The sequence below is a fragment of the Pituophis catenifer genome, unplaced genomic scaffold (genome assembly GCF_029215685.1).
Source record: "Pituophis catenifer annectens isolate HBS135680 unplaced genomic scaffold, rPitCat1.0.hap2 SCAF_7, whole genome shotgun sequence".
Classification (NCBI taxonomy): Eukaryota; Metazoa; Chordata; class Lepidosauria; order Squamata; family Colubridae; genus Pituophis; species Pituophis catenifer.
This window is the reverse complement of record NW_027256887.1, coordinates 57326831-57350449: the sequence shown is the minus strand read 5'-3', so window position 1 is coordinate 57350449 and position 23619 is coordinate 57326831. Positions and strand designations below refer to the sequence as shown.

The 23619-nt window shown below is 39.7% G+C and overlaps 1 protein-coding gene across 1 annotated transcript in view; it reads right to left on the bottom strand.

Annotated features, from left to right (window-relative positions):
- LOC139319385 (solute carrier family 23 member 1-like) overlaps positions 1-23619 on the bottom strand; it is a 42559-nt gene that overhangs the window by 15835 nt on the left and 3105 nt on the right. The window contains exon 3 of the mRNA XM_070947224.1: positions 22218-22375. Coding sequence (XP_070803325.1) covers positions 22218-22375 — 158 coding nt within the window. The remainder of the gene's footprint in view (positions 1-22217; positions 22376-23619) is intronic.

Here is a 23619-nt window from a genome sequence, read left to right as displayed (position 1 = left end):
ACAGTTCAAGGAAACGAGGTAAAGGTATCCGGAACAGCTGAAAGGGCGAAATAAAAGGCCCAACAATTAGGGAGTAAAAGTAAGAAAAATGGCGTTCGCCTGAGGCCCCTAAAATACTGGGACAGCAAGGGCAGCAATAGCAACTGAAAAGCGTAGTTAACAGCTGAGACAGAGTCCAATCCGGGAAAAGGTAATTAAAAAATCTGCTTCAATTTGGTAGGGAGCAGTCAAATAATCCAATTTCACCATAATTTGGGTAACTCCGCTCCGACCGATAGAAAAGGAGAGCCTCGCAACAAAATGGCCGCCAAAGGCTGATCTAAAATGGCGGCCGTTAGTATTCGCAATGGTAGTTATTAAGAGCGAGGGCTGCCACTAAGGGAATCCCCTGAAGAGAATCCGTGTAGACAGGGGAACGTGGAATACACAGGCGCCACCCGAAGGACAGACACCTATTTCGCTCACCACCGGCGAAAGGAATCACGCCTCCAGCTGATCCCAACAAGGCACCAAGTTCGAAATTTGAAGCCGGCAACAATTAGCACTCAGGAGAGGCGCGGAAAGGAGGACAACACATCAGAGCCTGCAGGGCGAACCATGTGGAGGGCTCCGGAGCTGCCGCTACGAGAGCCCAAAGAAAAAAATAAGAAAAGAATGGTGTGGGGGGTGGCAGCGGCAACCGTCAACCCCTCGCGCACACCAGCGGCTAGAAAGAACAAAGGGATCGCCCCGAAGGAACGGAATCCCCAGCTGTGGGCGGATGCTGTCAAAAGCCCGGGTGAAGGGTGAGGGGGGAGTCCCCAACTCGAAACCCACGCCCTGCAGCAGTAATAAAGGGCTCACACCGAAGTAAGACAATCTAAGCAAAAAAATAAAGAAAAGCCTAACGCAGAATGCTAAAAAACGCTATTTAAAATCACCACGAAGAGAAACACACCAGTCTGTAAGCGACTGAGTAAAAAGACTGGTGCATCATGGGAAAGCAGGGCGTGGCCACAGCACGGAGAGAGAGATTTGAAAAAATTACCCAGTCAAAAGATAAGCGATGAGGAAAACAACCCGTATATGGATTGCATGAGCAGTGCGCTGGAAAAAAGAGAGTTTTGAAGATACCAGGCCTCAAGCCATGTAAGGATTTACAGGCAATAACCATGACCTTGAAATGTACTTGGAACCAGATAAGTTGCCAATGCAACCTCACATTATTGTTGTTATGAGACAAAACTTTCTGTCTTCCTTTATCAGTTTATTAGTTTATCGGTTTGTTACTTCACCTTACACACCACTCCATTTCCTAAGATTCCGAGGGGTACCCATTTATGCCCCACCATTGCATTCTGTATCCACTGAAGTTTCCAAATGCTCTTCAAGAGCAGCTCCTTTCACAGCATGTTGCAGTAGTTCAAATGAGAAACTATGGAAGCACAAGTGATGTGAGCAGGGCTCCTCAGTGTAGGAATGGGTGCAATTGAAACACAACAAGAAGCTTTGCAAAAGTCCTCCTAGCCACGTGTGCCACTTGCTTTTTGAGCAGGAGCTCTGAAACCAATCTTGGACAACCTGTCCATTCCACCTCACCCTCTTCCTTTGTCCCAAGATGGTAGGTTGGAAACTGGATGGAAATTGTCCAAAATGGTCAGGTGCAGCAATGGCCTCTTGAGGAAGAATGTACCACTGGGCCCTTAAATTATGTCAACATCCAAAATACCCTGTTTCCCCAAAATAAGACATCCCCTGATAATAAGCCCAATCGAGCTTTTGAGCACATGGCAATAAGGCCAAGCGCTTATTTCAGGGTTCAAAAAAAATATAAGACAGGGTCTTATTTTCAGGGAAACACGGTAGCTTAGAGGATATTCTATACTTACAAGAACCTCTAGCACTAATTGCTGAAGTTAGGCCGACTTTGATGATTACCAAGACAGAATGCTACAGGAATTGTCAAAATATCTGTGAAAATATGGGGAGGAACAGAAGAAGGATCAATAAAGATTTAAAGGTAGTAAGTAAAGGTAAAACTAAGCTATGCCAGCAAATCTGGAGAAAAACAAAGTGGCCAACGGATTCGAAGAAATCAGTCTATATGCCAACACACAAAAAAGGAACACTTAATAGAGTCTATGAACTATGATTACAATATCCTTAATTTCACATATTAGAAAATAATGCTTAGGCTCATCCAGTGCAAATTAGAGTTTCATGTGGAAAATGAGATGTCAGATGTTCAGCTTTAGAAAAGAATGACAGAATCATAGGGTTGGAAGGGACTTTGGAGGTCTTCTAGTCCAATACCCTGCCCATGGAAGGAGCCCTTTCCATCCAGGACAAATGGTTGTCCAATCTTTTCTTGAAAACCTCCAGCAATAGAACCCTCACAACTCCAAGAGGCAAGCTATTCCACTGACTAATTGTTCTGTCAGGAAAATTCTCCTTAGCTCCAGGTTGAATTGCCCTCTGACAAGTTTCCAAGCCATTGCTTCTTGTTCTGCCTTCAGGTGCTTTGGAGAATAAACCAAACCCCTCTTCCTTATGACAGCCTTTAAAGTATTGGAACACGGCTATTATGTAAGCCTTCTCTTTGTTAGGCTAAACATTCCTACCGGTAGTTCCCTTAGCCATTTTTCATATGGTTTAGTCTCCAGACCCCTTATCATCCTTGTTGCTCTTCCCTGAAAAAAATTGATATCAGCATCTTTTTCGTATCATGGTAACTGGAACTGGATGCAGTAATCCAAGTATAACCTTACTAGTGCAATATAGAAGGGTACTATCACTTTTCACAATCTTGATGCTATCCACCTGTTGGTGCAGCCTAGGACTGCATTGGCTTTTTTGGCAGCTGCAGCACATGCTGGCTCATACTTAAGCAGTGGTCCATTTGGACATCCCTCTCACACACACACAGGTTCTACTGTTGAGCCAGATACTGCCAATTCTGTACCTGTATGTGTGGTTTTTCACGCCTAAGTGCAGGACCTTACTTTTCTCATCACTGAACTGCATTTTGTTGGATAGGGCCCAATATTTAAGTCTGTCAAGACCTTTCTGAATCTTGACTCTATCTTCCAAAATGTTAGTAACTCTGCCCAGCTTAGTGTCATCCACAAATTGGATGAGCACCCTTTCAATATCCTCATCTAGATCATTTATGAAGATATTGAAGAGTATTGGCCCAAGACAGAACCATAAGGTATCCTACTGCATGATACACTCCATATAGATGTAGTTCCATTGAGGACTGCATACCGATTATCATAGAGAAAATCTATCTGCAACTAGTCCTCACTAAATGATTGGTTGCTTAGTGACCATTTGACATCCCAACAGACCTCCAAAAAGGTACTTATGACCCAATTTTGTAGTTTTGATGATCTCATACACACACACCTGCAGTCATATACTGTATTTTTCGGAGTATAAGACACACTTTTTTCCCTCCTAAAAGAGGCTGAAAATTTGGGTACGTTTTATATTCCGAATGTAACCCCGTCCATCCACAGGCCCCCATCCTTTGGCCTCTATGCATCCTCTTTCTGGCTGCAGAGATTGCCACCGACAAGGGCTTGTGTTTTTGGGCTCTGTGCGTCGCATTTTCAGCCTCCAAACACTCCGTCTGAGAGCCCTTTCAGCCCTTGGAGGCTGAAAATGGAACACGCAGTGCCCAAAATGGCTACCTAGAACAGCTGCTGCCTTCTCTTACCCCTTCTGCGCTTCACCTGCTTTAGTCACTGGAGCGCCCTCCGACAATCAGCTGTGCTTTTGAAGCTGTTTTTCAGCCCCAACGTGGCACTTGCGAGTGAAGTGATGTGCTTTGTCTCAGGGGTGAAATCTAAAAATTTTCGCTACCGGTTCTGTGGGCGTGGCTTGATTAGTGGGTGGGGCTTGTTGGTCAGGTGACTGGGTGGGCATGGCTTGTTGGTCAGGTGGGCATGGCCAAGTCAACGTCACTTCTTTGCCCTTTTTTAACCTACAAAGCACAACACAACACAACTGGCTCACCCACAATGTAAAAGCAGGGACAAAATGGCTCCTGCAACAAGCAGGAACCTCACACAGCCACAAAAAGTCCAAAAAAACCAACTTTCACACTTTACACACACAAAATTCCACATACAGCTTTGTGAGATTTTGTGTGTTTTAGTTAGAGTGAAACACTACAGAAATACACAAAATCTCACAAAGCTGCACAAATATTATTTTATTTTATTTTATTTTTATATAAAAGCAGCTAAATTTAAAACTTCCTAAACTTTAAATGGCTAGGTCTAAAAAAAGAACAACTAAAAAAAAACCCAATTAACTATTTTTTTTAAAGCTCCCAAAAGGGAAAAAAACTTACAGGCAGGCAGGCAGGCAGGCAGATAGAGCTGCTCACTGATGAGCTTGATTGCAGGCAGGGAGATTCAGTTGCTTGCTGATGCAATGGATTGCAGGGATTACAGCAAGTGAAGCAAGGCAGGCGTGCGAATGTAAGCAAGCTGGAGGCTGGGGGGAAGGGATTTTTGCTACCGGTTCTCTGAACTGCCTGCCGCCATCGCTACCTACTCGCCCGAATCAGGAGGATTTCACCCCTGCTTTGCCTGCTTTTCTAATTGCTGCTCCCTCCAACGATCAGCTGTGCTTTAGAAGCTGTTTTTTAATCCCAACCAGCCCCAACCTCAAAACCAGAGAGCGAACTAATGTGCTGAAGCTGACCAGGCTAAGGATGCTAGCCAGATGAATACCTGGTAGGCAGATTTTTTTTTTCCTATTTTCCTCCCCAAAAACTAAGGTGTGTCTTGTACTCCAAAAAATATGGGTAATTGCATTTTGGGTACTTAGCAATTCGCTTCTATTTACGGTCATTTGCAGTGTTCTGCAGTCACCAAGAAAAAAATGACCAAGATTTTTGTGATTTTTTTTACAGGTTTCCAGGATGTACTTCTGGTTTCTAGCAAAAAAATGTCCATTGTGTTTGATGGATTTAGTTAATACCGTGGTATTTGCTTAATGAACAGTGCACGAAAGATTGTAAACTTGGGTGTGGTCACATGGTGACTCATTTATTGACTGCCACAAACGTCTGGGTTCAACTACAGTTAATGCACCAACCTTCTCCTTTTAGTATTTTTTCCTGAAATAGTTGTTACTAAGGCTAAATGTTTATATCACACAGACATTTACATAAAAAAAACCTCAAGAAAATAAATTTTAAGGATTTTTTTTCTTTAAATAGACTAACATGTGAAGAGTTTAACCATCCTCTTTCTTCTCTGAAGCACAAGATCTATTTCTTAGGGCAGGTTGGAAAAACATAGCCTTGTTAGACTTGGTTAAATAACAGGACTAAAGTACACTGTGTACTTTAGTGTACTTTAGAGTCAAGCTGAAATAAAACTTGTAAATTTGCTCCACAACACAAAAGGCTCCTTTTTTCTTCCTTCCAAGAAGTCTTTTGATCTTAGTTCTCAAAGAATATTCTGCAGAAATAAGGACTGTTGCAATATTTTCAGGATCAGACTCAATAAAGATAATAGAAGTTAGAGATTTAAATATATTTCTCTTTAATCATAATAGGCATTCTATATTCGCTGAATATTCAAGATAGAAGCAAAGAAAATGGGGAGGATGGCTCCTTATATATACAAGGGGTGGAGCCAGGAATGGGAGTGGTAAATTATGAATACATTAAAGTCCAAAGAATAAGTTAACCCCTGATGTTCCATATATACATTATTTACACATTAGAGAATAAGGCATTTACATCTGACAAATCCCCCTCTAAATGCCGGTTCGTTATACAACACCAGTTACATTCAGATTCAGGACAATATAATACATATAATTTAGAAGTTAAATATTTGTGTTGTTTAGAAGGTAAGGGTTTTGTTAATATATCAGCTAATTGTTCAGAAGTATCACAATGTATTGCTTTGATGAATCCGTCTTGAGATAGTTGTCTCACGTGCTTAAATTTTATATCAATATGCCTGGACCTTTGTCCAATTGCATCGGATCTAGATATTTCAATGGCCGCTTTATTGTCTTCATGCATAATAAATGGTAAAGTAGGTTTCTTCCAAACATCTGTGATCAAATCATTGAACCATACAAGGTTATTTGCAGCTTTAGACAAGCAAACATATTCCGCTTCTGTGGTAGAAGTGGCTACCAGTTCTTGTTTACCAGTATACCAGTAAACTGGACAATCGTTCAATAGAAAAACATAACCAGAGGTACTCTTTCTGCATGATGTATCACCAGCCCAATCTGCATCAGCATAACAAGTAATTTTTGGTTCTTTGTCATTATTTGGTTCCAATATTAAACAAAAATCTAATGTACTTTTCAGATATCTTAAAATTCTTTTGACAGCTTCCCAATGATACAAGGTTGGTTTGCTAACATATCTTGACAATAAATTGAGAGGTAATGCAATATCTGGCCTAGTCCAATTAGATATATAAAGGAGTGAACCTATAACTGATCTGTAAAATGTGTTGTCTTTAAACTCAGGGGAAGATTCATCAGTGTTTCTAAGAAAATCAGTTTGCATAGGTGTGTCACATGTTTTGGCATTATTTAAGTTACATTTGTTTAGGAGTTCAATGATTTTATCTTTCTGAGTAAGTTTGAATCCCCTTTTAGTTTTGTTAATTTGTACACCAAGGTATTTATTCACTCTACCTAGTGATTTCAATGAGAAATGTTCGTTTAACTTATTTACAAAGATTTCCCTGCTCTCTTTATGCTTTCCAATATATAAAATATCATCCACATAAATTAATACAAATTCAATATGATCATTACTCTTTTTTACAAAGAAACAGTTATCAGCAGTGGTGGCGTTGAAATCCATGGTCTTAAGTACTTTTACCAAACAATCGTACCATCTTTTGCCAGATTGCTTCAATCCGTACAGACTCTTATTTAATAACCAAATTTCGTTCTTATTAGTGTATTGACTGTGTGGTGCTCTTACATATATTTCCTTATCTAATTTTGCGTGTAAGTATGCAGTCTGTATGTCATATTGAAACACGTCCAGATTGAGTGCAGATGCTACTACAAGAGCTGTTTTGACGCTCTCTGTTCTCACTGTTGGTGAATAAGTGTCAGTATAGTCTTCTGGATATTTTTGTGCATAACCTTGTGCAACTAGTCTGGCCTTGTATAAGGTATTACCTCCTTCCAAATTCTTAATTTTATAAATCCACCTGGTACCTATAATTGTTTTATCCTTAGGTGCGATCGCAGGTGTGAATACATTTAATCCTTGTAAACTTTCCATCTCTTTTTCCATAGCTAGTTCCCATTTTTCTCTTTCTTCACGGGGAAGTTTCAATACTTCCTCATATGTATTAGGTGTTATTTGTTCTCCATCCATATGCATTATGTAATCTTTGTATTTATTTGGTATTTGGTTTCTATTGTTTCTAATATTTCTTTCAGGTTTGCTATGGTTGTCATGCAAATATCTGGCTTCCTTTTTTGTTAATGTGTCTGTCTTTATTTTATGCTGACTATTTGTCCAAGTTTTGGTTTTGTTCTTACTTTTGTTAATACTTTGATTTTCTGTTGTTCCTTCCTCGCAAGATATATTATCTTTGCTTTTATTAGGAAATATTTCATTAAGGTGCAATTTAGACCAATTGGCCTGCTCATGGAACACAGCTGTTCTGGATACTATAAATTTGTTATTATTATCAATGAATCTGTACCCTTTGGTTCCAGTTTCGTATCCCATGAATCTTAATCTCCTGGATACGTTTTCTCCCTTTCTCCTCAATTGTTTAGGTATGTGTACGTCTGCAGTAACTCCAAATATGTGCATGTGTGCTAATTTGGGTTTTCTATTGTACATCACCTCATATGGTGTCTTATTCACAATACTGGACCATGTTCTATTTTGAGTGTAATTTGAATAATGTAAGGCTTCTGACCAAAATTGTTTGCCTAAACCAGCATCCTCTAATGTGCATCTAATCATGGTTTGTAGTGTGGAATTCTTTCTCTCTGCAATCCCATTTTGAAATGCAGAAAATGGATTGGACGTGAAATGTAGCATCCCTCTATCCTTTAACCATTGGGAGAATTCTTTAGACATGAATTCACATCCCCTATCTGTCATAATTTGTTTTATTCTGATATTATGCTGTGTTTCTATGCGTTTGTAGAATTCCTTGAATTTCTGAAAGGTTTCATCCTTGTGCTTTAATGTGTAAACAAAACCATAGCGACTGTAATCATCCACTATTGTTAGGAAGTAACGTTTTCTATAGGTAATTGATGGAGTTAATGGACCAACTAAGTCCATATGTACCAAATCAAAAATATTGTTAGTTGATCTGTTAGATTTTTTTGGTCTGGGACTGGTTTTTAGTTTGGTGGATTTACATACTGAGCATTCCAAATAATTTTCACAATTTTTTATTTTGACACCTTCTGCGTGTTCAGTCATTTTTTGTACTACGGGAAAGCTTGCATGTCCTAACTTCCTATGTAAGATGTGAGCACACTCATCATGAATTGGTTTACCTATTTTTGGTTTCTTCTCATTGTGTGTATTTTTGTTATCATGAGTTATTTTACATTCATCATTGTCACTGTTACTGACATTTTCATCATCTGCTTCAATACAATCTTCCATATTTGAATCAATGTTATGTAACCATCTTTCTTTGGTTATCAGATAGGGTAGACCCCCTTTTATCATCACAGTACCTACATTTGTTTTGTTCTTTTCTATAGTTGCTTTCCCCTTTGAGAAAACTATATTGATGTCAGATTCTCTGCTTAGTTTTATAGCACTCAGTATGTTGTGAGGTATTTCTGGGATTAATAATACCCCCTCTATTTTCCCTAAACCAGGCAAGGTCACATTTCCTCTGCCTAATACTTGAACCTTTTCTTGATTAGCTACCTTTATCACAAACTTATCTTCTGTAAATGAAGATAATATACTTTTGTTGTTAGTAGTGTGATTTGTTGCACCAGAATCAATAAGCCAATTATTGTTCTCATCTTGTTGTGTTCTGGTGCTGTCTTGTTTATTTAGCCCATTTAGTGACCCAGATTTTCTCTCTTTTGAATTTTCTCTACCCCCTCTACTTTCTCTGTAATTTGGTGGACTTCTATATTTGTGTCTATCTGTGGAAGATTGTCTGTAATTGTATTTGCTCCTATATTCTGGCCTATGTCTCTCCCTTGGGACTTTGGGACAGTCTCTTCTACTGTGTTCCCTGGATCCACAATTGTGGCATCTAAAGGCCTCATTATATTTATCTTGAAAGACTACTTTCCTAAAAGATTTGTGTTCTGTTTGGTTACTGGAACGATTTTTTCTTGAATTGTCTTCTGCTATCAATTTGTTAGATAGACTTTCTATTGATAAATATCCCAAATTAATGGTATCTAAGTGTGACATAAAGCTATCCCATGATGGATCAAGTGAATTGATAATAACACTTTTCATTGTTTGATCTGAAATCACTTCCCCCCTCAATTGCAGCTCAGCTCTTATTTTGTTTAGATTTATCAAATGCTCACTTATAGAAACCCCTGGTTTCACTCTAGAAGAAAAGAAATCCTTAGACATTCTTGTGGTTGTGGCTACGCTATCGCTGTGAAATAGATTAAACATGCATTGAATTATTTCTGATACAGTTAGGTTTGGTTTGATGCTATGATACATTGCAGGAGACACGCTAGAAATTATTATGAAAAATGCTCTATGATGTAAACAATCTATTTTTAAAGTCCAAGGTCTTCTTGGAGGACTAGTTATAAAGAATAGTAAATTTTCTTTCATGTAAATAACCTGAAGCTGTTGGTACCACTCTTGTAAATTAATGCCATCAACTCTAAGTTTTGGGAAGTCACTGGGTAAGTTCCCCACATTATTTTGTCCATTACTTACAACCTGAGGCAGTCCGTGGTCTCTCAAGTGCAGGAAATTACAGAACGGCATTGGGATGCTTGTAACGAGTCTGCGCGGTTCTCTGGCCAGTTCAAGTCTTTCGGGGCCGTCTACGTAGTTTTGCACATGCGCGTTGCTCATTTCTTCTTTGGCGCCGTTGTGGAAGGTTCTCTCCATTTCAGCTCTCTCGATCCGCTCCTCTTCAGATGAGTCGGTCTCTGGCTCGGTTTTTGGGGCTTTGGTGATGGCGACGGTTCTTCTCTTTCTCTTGTGTGCGCTGGCACTCGATTCTGTCTGCGGTGTAGGACGGAATCGGCATGGCTCTCTGGGCTCGGGTGTCGTCGTTTTCGAAGTCAGGATGGGAGCGTGCAGGTCTTGAGTTGTCGGTTTGATTTCTTGCTTCTTCGTTGATGTCTTGGAAATTTTCAATCTTGGCCCAAAAGCAGCAAAAAGCGTTTTCATTGCTGACTTTACTTGAGACTTTGTTAAATCGTCTTCACTTTCTGATTTTGTTTCATCTGAAGAGTTTGAGACTTCTTTTTCACTTTCTTCGTCTGATAGCGTTTTTCGCGCCAGAAATTTTGAACTGAGCGTTTTGATTGGCTCTGCTTCACTCTCTTTTGAAGTTCGTTGAAACCAAGATGGCTGCCATTCAGAATTTCGCACGAGGTCACATCTTTTCTTTTTTACAACTATTTTCTCAGTAGTCATTTCACTCACAGTTTTTTGATCTTTGGGTTTTTCTTTAATGACGTTTTTCTCTCTCGCTGCTCCGTTGTTCCTCAGCATCTCCTGGAGGTCCGCGATGAGGCTTTCATCATTCTTTTGGCTTTTTAGTATCTTTAATATCTCTGACCTGAGTTCGTTATTTTCTATCTCAATTTCTTCCTGGTCGTTGTTTTCACTCATCAGTTCTTCTTCTTCAGTGGTGTATTCTTCGGATTCTCTCGAAATCGCATTAGTGGATTCGTTGATCATCTCTTGATCAGTTTCTATTTCTTTGCTGTAGGCCCTGGTGTTGGGCCTATCTTTCTTGGACATTTTTAATTACTTATTGAGTCAATTAACCATCCTCTGCTACCAGCTTGTTGCAATATTTTCAGGATCAGACTCAATAAAGATAATAGAAGTTAGAGATTTAAATATATTTCTTTTTAATCATAATAGGCATTCTATATTCGCTGAATATTCAAGATAGAAGCAAAGAAAATGGGGAGGATGGCTCCTTATATATACAAGGGGTGGAGCCAGGAATGGGAGTGGTAAATTATGAATACATTAAAGTCCAAAGAATAAGTTAACCCCTGATGTTCCATATATACATTATTTACACATTAGAGAATAAGGCATTTACATCTGACAAGGACATCATTGGAATGTGAAGTATATTCAAGTAATCTCTGTTTTTTATGCCCCGGGAGACACATTGTGCTATCATACAGTGTAGAGGTGGGTTTCAGCAGGTTCTGAAAAGTTCTGGAGAACCGGTAGCGGAAATTTTGAATAGTTCAGAGAACCGGTAATAAAAATTCTGACTAGCTCTGCCCACATCTATTCTCTGCCTCCCAAGTCCAAGTTGAACGGGAGGAAATGGGGATTTTGCAGTATCCTTCCCCTGGATTGGGGAGGGAATGGAGATTTTACAATCTCCTTCCCCTGCAGTGGAGTGAGAATGGAGATTTTATAGTATCCTTCCCCTGCCACGCCCACCAAGCCATGCCCACCGAGCCACACCCACAGAACCGGTAGTAAAAAATTTTGAAACCCACCACTGATACTGTGACAAGAAGAGAACACGGATCTCTCACAGAGGGATATGTAGGCTATGTAATTAAACTGGAATGTTGTCATGAACATGTCCAGCAGTCCCACACTGAATGGGCTCACAAAGCACACTAATCTGGAGTCTGTAATGCAGTTCCATAGATCCCTGCCCAGTACTTCAGATGTTGCAAAAAAACCTGCAGCAAAGACATACAAGGGCCTCTAAACACTACATGTAAGGAAAAGTTTTTTACATACCAGATCCATATACTAAGGATAAGTGCCTGCCCATGCAGATTTTTCTAAATGCTCCTTTATCCCAAATTGTTTTCTTGTACTCTTTTTTTTTTTTTTTACTTCTCCAACAATGAATTGCTTGAATACATAAGTTCTCTTAACGATGTTGATCACTTCTCCTTCATGGTTTCAGAATTTAAAGGGTTGATTAATATAAAACTTTGAACATTTTTTTGATTTTATAAATCAGGACTCAGTCATTCTATTTTAAGAAATGCATTGAATCATAAGGCATTTATTAGAATCTTCCAACTCACAGAAAACTAAACAAGTAAGTATTAGGCAATATCAGATTACATCTGGGGCATTCATTAAAATGTCCCGGGTGTGGAGGAAATAGGATTCCTGAAAATATTAGCATTTTCATCTGTTCTCTTTCACTTTACAGTACGGTGTTGCTATTTTCTCAGGAGATTAAGAGAACTGTAGAACAAAATAGTTTTAGCACAACAGAATTCCTCTTTATTTGTAAGTTTATGTCATAGCTTCATAATCTGCTGTAGATCAACTAAAACTGCATTTCACAGTAAAAGCCACAGCTTGGACTTTCACTGATATTAAAAAGAATTTCAATAAGTATTTTACTGATTACCAACAGAGATTAAGGCAGTGGTGGGATTCAGCCAGTTCTCACCACTTCGGGAGAACCGGTTGTTAACTTTCTGAGCAGTTTGGCAAACTGGTTGTTGGAAGAAATCATTAGGGCAGAGAACCAGTTGTTAAATTACTTGAATCCCACCACTGGATTAAGGGATTTATACTTTACAACGGAACTATTAGCTCATCCGTCGTGGAGGTTCTGTAGACAGTAACCTTATCCACTTACAAATGCACCAAACAGACGAGCCAGAGGAGTTTAAAACAAACTAGTTTAATAAAACAAACAAAACAAAATCTACAAAAGAATATCAGTAGTCATCTCCCTTTCAGCAATGTTCATTCAGCTCTTTTGGAGTCGCTCCATGCGGTTGGAGTGCGGGTCTTCCTTCCTCAGAAGGAGGCTTCAGTGACTTCAGCTCTTTGTCTCTGACCCAGGCAAGATGCTAATCGCTAGTTAGTTTTCCCGCTGGAGAGCAGTTCCTTATATACTGAGTGAGTGTCAGTTTCAAAGCCCGGGAAACTCAAAGTCAATAGCTACGCGCTGATTGGCCCATTCAAACCAGAAGCCAATCAATAGGCCCAGCAAACCATGAGAGAAGTTTTCTCTCACATCATCCAACAGGATTACTTTTTGCATACTTAATTCCCACTCAGACTTCCGGTTTTCCAATATGTAGGTCACTTATTATACCAACACATGAAAGAAAATACATTTAAAAGTGCAAACTTCACCAAGAAAAAAAATGAATTTACAACAGCAATATTTATCCTTAGAGAGAAAATCCCTCATTTTTACCTCAAGGCTTTGGCACTGTGCTTTAAGTGCAGCAGGAGAATCACCGTTACATATCTGGTGTGTGATCACTATTCATGAGTCAGACCTATGATGATCTGGGATAGGCCCATGGCCCTACAGTGGTCATGAACTGCTTCTGAGGCCGAAGGGATGCCAATGGAAGTCCTTCAGAACCATTAAGTTGTGGAACTCCATTGCCAGCCCTGAGACAGTCTCCAGGAGCTTAGGCAGAGAGGTTGCCATGCAGTAGAGAGGCTGTACGCTAGCAACAATCCCAATTGAACCGATAAGCCCAACTTCATTACTATTTTATATAGATATATATATATATCAAATTTATATTTTGCTGATAAAGAAATAAAGGGAGACTAGTATAGATCTATTTCAAGCTTTTTAGCTCTCATCAGCGAGCCATACCCTTACTTGGATTCGAACTTTGGCTGCCTGCATGTTAGGCAGTTGTATTAACCACTGAGACACAAGTTCTCCTCCCTACATCAGCTTGAGCCAGGGGAAAGATTGTTTACCAAGACACCTGGTCTATCCCAACATGTGAGAGGGGGCATTCTACTCCCTTTCGCCTTTCAGCTCCAATCCAGGAGCCCTCAAGCAGTCGCATTCACTCCTGCGAGCTCCAGAACTTAAAAGTTTAAAATTTTAAAATAATTAAAATTTTATTTTACTAAGCTTTCATCAGCCATCTGCTGACATCGTCAGAGTATTAAACTACCATTACAGAGATCTCTGCCTTTATATGCCATTAATCAATTTGGCCCTTGCGCGTGTAATAGGCCCTTCCAGCCGTCTCCCACTTGTAATCAGCTGTGTTGTTTTTGCTGTTGTCATGCTGGATGATGGAGGCTTAATTCCTACTGTTTCCTCCCTCCTAGCTTGCTTATCAGTGGGGGATGATGTTAGCCTGTCAACCATTGCGATTTGCTGCCTTGTCCGTGACCTCGTGGTCGTCCAGGTTTGTTTCTCATTAAACCGATCTGTTACAGTTTGAGATAGCCCTGTCAGGTTGCTCTGTGTTTGGTCAGGACTAACTATGCCTTCACAGGCTGAGTCTGCATGCTCAGAGGTGAGGGGTGGGTGCTTTTGGTTTCTGCTCATTGATGGAAAGCCGTCTCTGCTCCTCCTGCAGGGTCTTTCCTGGTGTCTCAAAGCCTGATAGGCCGGTGGCAGTTCAATATGCCTGTTGATGGAATTGTTATTGGAGAACCAGACTTCTTTTAGTAGGCGTCCTCCTTTAGTCCTATCATGGGCAATAACCTCAGCTTCTTGAAAATCAAATGTGTGGTTGTGCTCCTTCATATGCGTCCAGATCTGGGAGCGCTGTTCCTTGTGTCGGACAGCCAGTTCGTGTTCATGTACTCTGGTCTGTAACTGCTTGGCCGTTTCCCTTACGTAATTGCTTGCACAATTACTACAGTTGATGCGGTAAACTATTGAAGATGTATTGAAGCTTAGTAAAATAAAATTTTAATTATTTTAAAATTTAAAATTTTTAAGTTCTGGAGCTTGCAGGATATCTGCTTCTTTCTTTACTAATACACCTGGAACTCATATTTTTAGAATAGTTTGTAATATATATATGCATACACACACATAGTCTGCATTACTATTACTACTACTATTAATCTTTTCATCGTTTCTATCACCCGTCTCCTTCTACTTATGATGCATGACTGTAACTTTGTAGCTTGTATCCTTACGATTTATATTGATTGTTTCCTAGTATGATTTGATTGCTTATTTCTACCCTAGGACTATCATTAAGTATTGTACCTTATGATTCTCAATGAATGTATCTTGTCTTTTTATGTACTCTGAGAGCATATGCACCAAAGACAAATTCCTTGTGTGTCCAATCACAAAGAATTCTATTCTATTCTATTCTATTCTATTCTATTCTATTCTATTCTATTCTATTCTATTCTATTCTATTCTATTCTATTCTTCAGAAATCGGGTCTCAATATTTTCTCTTTCATATTTTTCTTCAAATGCACAGATTGAATTAATGGTCAGGCCCTGAAGGGTTAATTCCTTTCAGAGATGGACCCTGAAGGAAATGGCAATAGCAATAGCACTTAGACTTATATACCACTTCATCATGTGTTACAGCATTCTCTAAGCAATTTACAAAAGCCAGTTTATTGCCCCCAACAATTTGGGTCCTCATTTTACTGATCTTGGAAAGATGGAAGGCTGAGACAACTTTGAGCTAGTGAGAATTGAGTTCCTGGCAGTGAGCTGAATTAGCCTGCAATACTGCAATCTAACCACTGCCCCACTATACATTCGTATGCAAATCTAGACTTCCAAATCAAGTTCAATCTAAACAGGGATGTCAAACTCCATTTCATTGAGGATTGCATCAGGGTTGTGTTTGACTTTGGGGGGCTGGGGTGGGCGTGGCCAGGGTGGATATGGCCAATTCAACATCACTTGTGTCGGGGATGCTCTGCCAGTGAAAATGGGTTTCCAAACTACATTTTGGTTGCAACGGCCTTCTGCAACCCTCTGCCAGCAAAAACGGAGCTTGGAGTGCCGCACGCAGCCCTCGCAAGCTCTGTTTTTGGCTGTGATGGCCTCTTGCAACCCTCTGCCAGCAAAAATGGAGCTTGGGAGTGCTACACGCAGCTCTCACAAGCTCCATTTTTGGCTGTGATGGCCTCCTGGAACCCTCTGCCAGCAAAAACAGAGCTTGGGAGTGCCGCACACAGCCCTCCCGCCTCCATTTTTGCTGGCAGAGGGACTGCGGGCAGGACCATCAATGTTTCCAGGGCAGCCCCATGGGCCAGATCTAAACACCCTGTGGGCCAGATCCTGCCCCCGGGCCTTGAGTTTGACACCCCTGCTCTAAACTAAAATATGAAGGTATATGTTTGAAATCCCATTTACCACTTATCAAAGTTTATCTCAGCTCTCTCTGAGGATATAAGATAAGATAAGATAAGCTTTATTATCATTTTTTACTGCACACTGGCACACATTAAAAATATTCCACACCCTTTTATTGTTTGGCCATCAGGAAGTTTTTTTCTCTGTATGACCTGAATGATTGAGAAACCGAATATGAGATGCTTATATTGATAACATTTTCAAAATGCATTTATTTATTTAAAACATTTTGTAGCTGCCCATTTTATAGCCAAGTCTGAGGGGTTCCCAATCAAAAGTAAAAACAACATAAAAATTACAGTAGAACTATAGAACTAAACATACTAAAAATTAAAAACAACAAAAACCTGGCACCAAGTCAATAACTCTTATCTCAGTGCCTGGGGAAAAAGATCTTCAAAGTTGTGGAAGGCTAGGCAGGTAGAGGCCTGCCAAACTTCAGGGGGCAGAGTGTTCCATAGCTCAGGGATTGCCATGGAAAACATGTGCTTTCTAGTTCCCATCAAGTGACAATATGTAGGGGAAGGGACTATGAGTGTGCCTATCCTATCTGACCTGGAGGATGGGTAGATTCTTTAGGGAGGGGCAATCCCACAGGTAAGCTGGTACTATGTGATATGCAGCTTTAAAGGTGATGACTAGCACCTCGAATTGTACCCAGAAAGAAACTAGTTTGCACAAACAAAATTATGTTACCCCAATGCTGGACAGTCCTAGGATCATCTAAGAAGACTATATTGTAGGTACCTTGATTCAAAATTGTTGCAGTATAATGCATCATTTGGGATAACTTGAGGATATAAACAGACAAACAGATAACACAAAAAAGAGTTTTAGTAGTATGTGAATTGAAAGTCTCTCCTAATTGTTGGGTGGTGTTCACCAACTTTGTTCCTCATTCTACAGCAGAGGCCAAGCCTCTTGTAAAATACCATATATTCTTTGCAGCTAAGTAAGCACTTGGCAAAACAGATTTAATTTAGTAGCTGTGGAAGTGATTTGCAATTTCTAGCAGAATCAAAGGGGTTATTGTGAAACTGAAAATCTCCTGAGAGAGTGAAGAAGGGAAAGGAGTCTTAAATAAATTAGAATCTTTATTCTAAACAAAGGGCATTTGTTGCCCAGTTCTGAAAGTTTCATTGTTGGGTAGAGAAAAAACTGTTTCAGAGAATTACTCTGCTGTGTTTCTTCTCTTTCACTCTCAAAAAAAATAAAGATGCATACAGAGCAACACATGTCCCTTTCAAAAAAGTCTCATGATACTCTCTAAAAGTTGTCCAAAGGGAACTCTGAAGCTGCTTCATTTTGGCTAACCGATCTGCTCTAATACTACTTGTCAAACTCCTAATATTTCATTTGAATTTGCCTTTCCTTGACTGAACTGCTCTTCCTCTATAGGCATGTTTTTTTTCTCCCAAGACAGCCAACTATTTTGTTTTTCAATATAGAATCCTTCAAAGCATTTTATATCAAGAGCATTTATGACTCAGTTTACTGAGTGTCAGCCCTGAAGCCATTTCAGGAGCATCTTCAGGGCTGCCACAGCAAGGCCGGGTAGAGCTGTGGGAACATGAGGGGGGAGGTAGAGATAGCTGGGGGATGTGGAACCAAAATAGCATTCTTTCCCATGGGAGCCAAGGACGCTTTACCAGGTGTTGGAAGGGCGTGGACCAAAGCCAGCCAGAGTTGGGATTGCGACCTGATTGGATCATGTGATGGCCTGGGGGCAAGAACTCTGGGTTTTGATTTGGATGGGGAAAACCCTGGGTCCTTCAGAGTTGGGTTTTCATCAGCTGTGCCAATATGACATCCCAAATAAAATTATGTATCAGGGAATGCAAATTTAATAGCTGTAAACTGATGGAAAGTTGTAAGCGGAAGTAACTGAAAGCTGATGCAATGGGAGTGAGGCAGCAGGGTTGCTGCCACTTTAAGAAGCTGGGTAAGAAGCTGCCTATATAAGGGAAGCCATTAGGGGGCGTCTCCCTTCTCCTCATGTTCTCTCTCATCGTGTATCCCATTGCTCTCTGTGTGTCAGTAGCTGTATGATAAGGTATTTAACCACTTATAAGTCTGTAAATATTCAGCTGTATATAAACCACTGTTATTTATCTAAAGGCTCTGTGTGCTGTATTTTGCTCCTGGATTTATCTCATAATATTAGTTATGCTGCCTAAACTCTGACATTATGCTTTGAGGAAACTCTGGCCCTCAGAGTTTTAATTGCTTTGGGGTTGTTACTTGGAACTCTGACATTGAGATTACATTGATATTTTTGTAGTAGATGCTTGATATGAAATTGATATATCAAATAATCTATAGAGTTGAAAATATACGTAGTCTTGACTTATGATCAGTTACTTAGTGACCATCTGAAGTTACCACCCCAAAAGGTACTTATCAGGGGTGAAATACTCTGAAGTCTGCTACCGGTTCGCATCGCTACTGGTTCACTGCATGTGCGCATGTGTGGTACATGCCAAACACGCGCTTTTCACGCAGGTGCCACACAGGCACTACTGCGCAGGTCTGAAAAAGGAGGATTAAGAATGCTTTTCTAAGGTAAGTAGAACAGCGAGGGGGGGAACAGCTGTGCTGAGCGATTTAGATTTGCTAGAAAGCAGGATTTCCTGCTTTCTAGCAAATATAAATTGTGTGGCACAGCTGATCGTCAGAAATACCAGTTCATCAGTAGCATTTTTTTTTACTACCGGTTTGCTTGAACAGGTAGATTTTATTACTACTGGTTTGGGCGAACTGGTCCAAACCGGTAGCATTTCACTCTGGTACTTATGATCCAGATTCAAAATTCCAATGGAAGGCTCCCTCCATAGTCACTTGATTGCATTTTGGGTGCTCGTATTTAAGGCCATTTGCCACATTCCATGGTCATATTGCCACAATTTAAGACATTTTCTTTGTTGGAAATTAGTGTTTATTTTCAGTTTCCAGCGAAAAACTCCCATTGCGGATAATGAGTTTGTTTAATGATCACGGCGTTCACTTAATGACTTCCGCAAAAAAGGTCGTAAAATCAGGTCAGTCACGTGGATGCCTTGGCTCATGGCCATCATGATGTACAACAGTAATGCTGGGTTTCATTATTGTCATAAATCAAGGACTACCTTTAGCCATTTAGGCCTTTGAGTCTAATCCCAGTTTTGTGCATACTGCATATCCAAATTAAAGTTCTATCTCTAACCTTTTATTTCAATACAGCTACAGTATATAATTTTCTGATTTGTTAGCTAGAGTCAAGACACTGAGATAGAACTTTTTGCTTCATTTGGCACAGCAAGATTTAGGAAGGTCTCCATAATAGCATCCAAGCAGAAGTCCAGATTATTTATTTCAAAGTATTCCTCAATTAAATGAACTGGAAACGTTTCCTCAATCCCAAGAGCCTATTCATCTCAGGTATAAATACATAGTTTAGTTAGGCTGTCTGCACTGATTTTGTTTAGAACTGTGTGAGTGATTGTTGCCTTACATTCTTTTCTTTTGATTCTAGTTCCCAGTAAATTTTGTGGTTGTATCTACAGATTTAGTTTCATTCATTTAAAAAAGGAAATTTTCATTAAAAAATTATTTTGCAGATGGTTGCCCAGCTGCCCTTATGTTTCTTAAGTTTGTTTTTGCTTTTCGCTACAAGGTCCAAAGTACTTTCCTTTATATTTTCCTAAGGCTGGACTGAAGGCAGAAACTCATGGTAGAATGACTAAAACCGAATCATCCAGATGAACTAAGGCGCGTCAGGATTTTCAGCCTGATTTGGACTCTTATTTAACTCACCTGATCCTATATATTACTTTGTTTTTATTTTTAAAAAGTTCATTTAATCTGGAGAAAAGGCATTTGAGAAGAAGACAGCTCAGGGCTTTAAGCTGGAATAGTTCTTAACCTGGATAATAATCTGGAACAAATTTTCCTGCAGAAAATCTCTCCTTCACTCCCAAATCATTATTTATTCTGTATTGCAAACAAACAAACAAAATCACTCCCAAATCATTATTTATTCTGTATTGCAAACAAAAAAAATCACTCCCAAATCATTATTTATTCTGTATTGCAAACAAACAAACAAAAAAACACTCCCAAATCATTATTTATTCTGTATTGCAAACAAAAATGTGTGTTTGTGGATGTGTGTGATTTTTATTGCAGAAAAATTAAGCCTGGAAAGGTGATCCATATAAAGCACGTCTCAGATTAATGAGCTAAATTTTTCATCCAAAAAAATAAAAGACCAGGTTATGCATGTCCTTTAACACTCAAGAGGCAAATATAAGGAAGGTTATATGTCAAAGAAATAGGGTGGATCATTTTGGAATACAAGTAGCCACTGCATTCCAACAGCACATGTTTAAATTCCCTCCATGATCATATGAATGGATAAATGGACCTTAACGTTCTTCTAAGCTGGTGACATTCCTTGTAAGGTCATGTAAGGAAGAAGATAAAACCCTACCTCTGCTTTAAAATTCCTCATTGTTATATTGCTTTAAGAGCCCCATACAAGATTTTGTTAATTCCTATTGGAAATAGTGGATAAAAAGTTTCTTTAATAATAATAATAATAATAATAATAATAATAATAATAATAATAATAATAACAACAACAACAACAACAACAACAACAACAACAACAACAACTTTATTGTCATTGTACGTGTATACACAGTATACCCATACAACGAAATTCACTTAACACCCAAAGACCAGGTCCAACACACATAACAATCCCCAAACACACTCCCACCCACCACAATCCCCCACCTTTAAACCACCCAAATATCCACACAACAGACCAAGTAATTTAAATAAGTATTGTTAAAAATATGCCACTTAGCAGAAATATATCTTAATGTTGTGCTATCCAGCCCCACAGCTGGCCCCAAAGTATACCAGTGCAGTCAATGGTATTGAAAGCCACCAAGAGAGCAAGGATTGTATACACTACCTTCATCTCTCCCTTGTCAGAGATTATCTACAAACGCAACCAGTGCTGTTTTTGTCCTTGAAAATGTGACTCTGGGTGACATACAATCACAATCACAATTAGAACAATATAGCAATCTTAATGTCTATGGAGATTCTCAGTCATCCAGGTCATGGAAATGACTAAAAATGAAAGCATAAAAAAAATCCAAGATTGGAGGAGAATAACAATCACCCAACATCATACAACCACAGGCTTCCAAGCATCCTCAAAAGTTGCTGGGAAAACCAGATTTTAAGGACTTTCTTGAATGCTAAAAGAAATGGGATTAACCTCACCTTGGGAGTGGGGTGGAAATGAAGTTCTAGACCCGTGATGGTGAACCTATGGCACGCATGCCCGAAGTGGCATGTGGAGCCATGTTGCTTGGCATGCCAGCTGTCGCCCCAGCCCAGCTCCACCACACATGCGAGTGCACCTCCCACCGGCCAGCTGGTCTTCAGGTCTCTGCCACGCATGCATGGGAGGGTGGAGGGCATGCATGGGGGGCACTCACATTGTATTTTGGGGTTTGTACATGCGCACAGCCCCCCCTGCACCCCATTTTGGGCCTGGAAGGCCTCCTGCACCAACCTGGAAGCCAAAACGGGGCATGGGAATGCTGTACGAGGCCCCCCTGCACCTTGTTTTGGGCCTGGAAAGCCTCCTGCACCAACCTGGAAGCCAAAACGGGGGGCCGAGTTGCATGCATGGGGGGGCACTTGCATTGCATTTGGGGGGGCCGGGCACGCACACATGCGTTCACATGTGCATGTGCGTGCTTTGGGCACTCGGCACCAAAAAGGTTAACCATCACTGTTCTAGACAGTAAGAGTCAGAGCAGAAAAGGCACGACTTCTGGGTCCCACCAGATGGAATTCCTTAACAGGTGGGACCTGCGCATGCCCTTCCTGCTGAATCTGATGGGATGGGTAGATGTAATCAAAGAGACATCATGCTGTAGATATATATGACTACCTTACTCCAAAGATAACTTGAAGAAGAGTGCAGATCCCTGAGACGAAAAATATGGTGCTGATCAGGTGACTTTGTGTCAGAGTGTCATGCTCCAGACAAAGTGATTTGGAAAGGATGAGAGGAATTGCGACGAGACCTCCAAGTGCAGTCAGGTAATGCTAAGAAACAAAGAAGAGGGAAGAAATACAATTAAGAGAAAAAGAGTCCTGCTTACCAATTGTAATGGTGAGTGCATAAAACAATACTTTTTGTGTGGTGGTGCCTATATTATAAAAGACCATCTTAAAATATTATAAGCTCCTCCTCTTTTAAGCCTCAGATATGGTACCACCAAACTTTTGATGTGATCTTTTTTTTTAAAAAAAAATGTCTTTGTACTTTAGCATGTTCTTGTTTTTATGATCAAGTTTACTGTTTAAATTAGTTTACTGCTTTTGCAAGTCTCAGTGCATTTCACTATAAAGGAAAGTGAAGTTTAAATGCCTACAATTAGAAAAAAAAAATAGAAGAGAAACCTTAAACTATCATAGACCCCAAGGCCACAGTGATAGCTAGCATTCATTCTGCTGACCTTCCTTTTCTATTAAATTCCCTCAATTTGACAAATCCATGTGTTGTTGCAGTAACTGATGACAATGAAATCAGGAAATACCAGAAATCCTATTTGCAGAGAGATCAAAATTCACATTTTTGTATCTCCATTTCCCATCCAAACTATGCAATGGACTGAATGGTCTGTGACTTTTGGGTGGCATCTGTCTCTTATCTTATCAAAGGACAGAACCGACCATCTGCTAGAAGTCCTCTGACCATATAAAAACTAACTCAAATAAATTTTAGCTAAGAAATTGATACCGTATTTCAATTCAAATGGCAGAAAGTACTTTGAAGGATGATGGGATTTCTCATATAAGTTTTTGAACCACATGTAGATGTCAAACTATTAATTATACCGTACAAAAGATTCCCTAGACTAGCATGGTACTTTGCATTAGGTTAAATTCTGAAGTATCTCCCAACTGGAAGTGATTCCTTGCAGAAATCTCTACATTGTGGATTTTGAGCTTATGAGCAGCTTTGTGAGCTTTTGAGCAGCTCACAAGGAATTAAGTTTAAACTAGGCCATACTATGAAACAATAGGTGTTTTCTTTTCATGTACATTCCTGTGAATTGCTTCATAAGTTATTCGTAGCATTTAAATTAGGTAATCACTTGTGGAGTCCTTGGTGGAACCTCTATTTGATTTTTGAAATACATTTACCCAGTTGAAACAATACATTTACCCAGTTGAAACAATATTTACCCAGTTGAAACCAGAATTGATTTAATTCCTTTGCTAACTTGAATTGCTTACATTTAATCTATCCAAACAATTTAGTGCATTTTAGTATGATTCCTTCT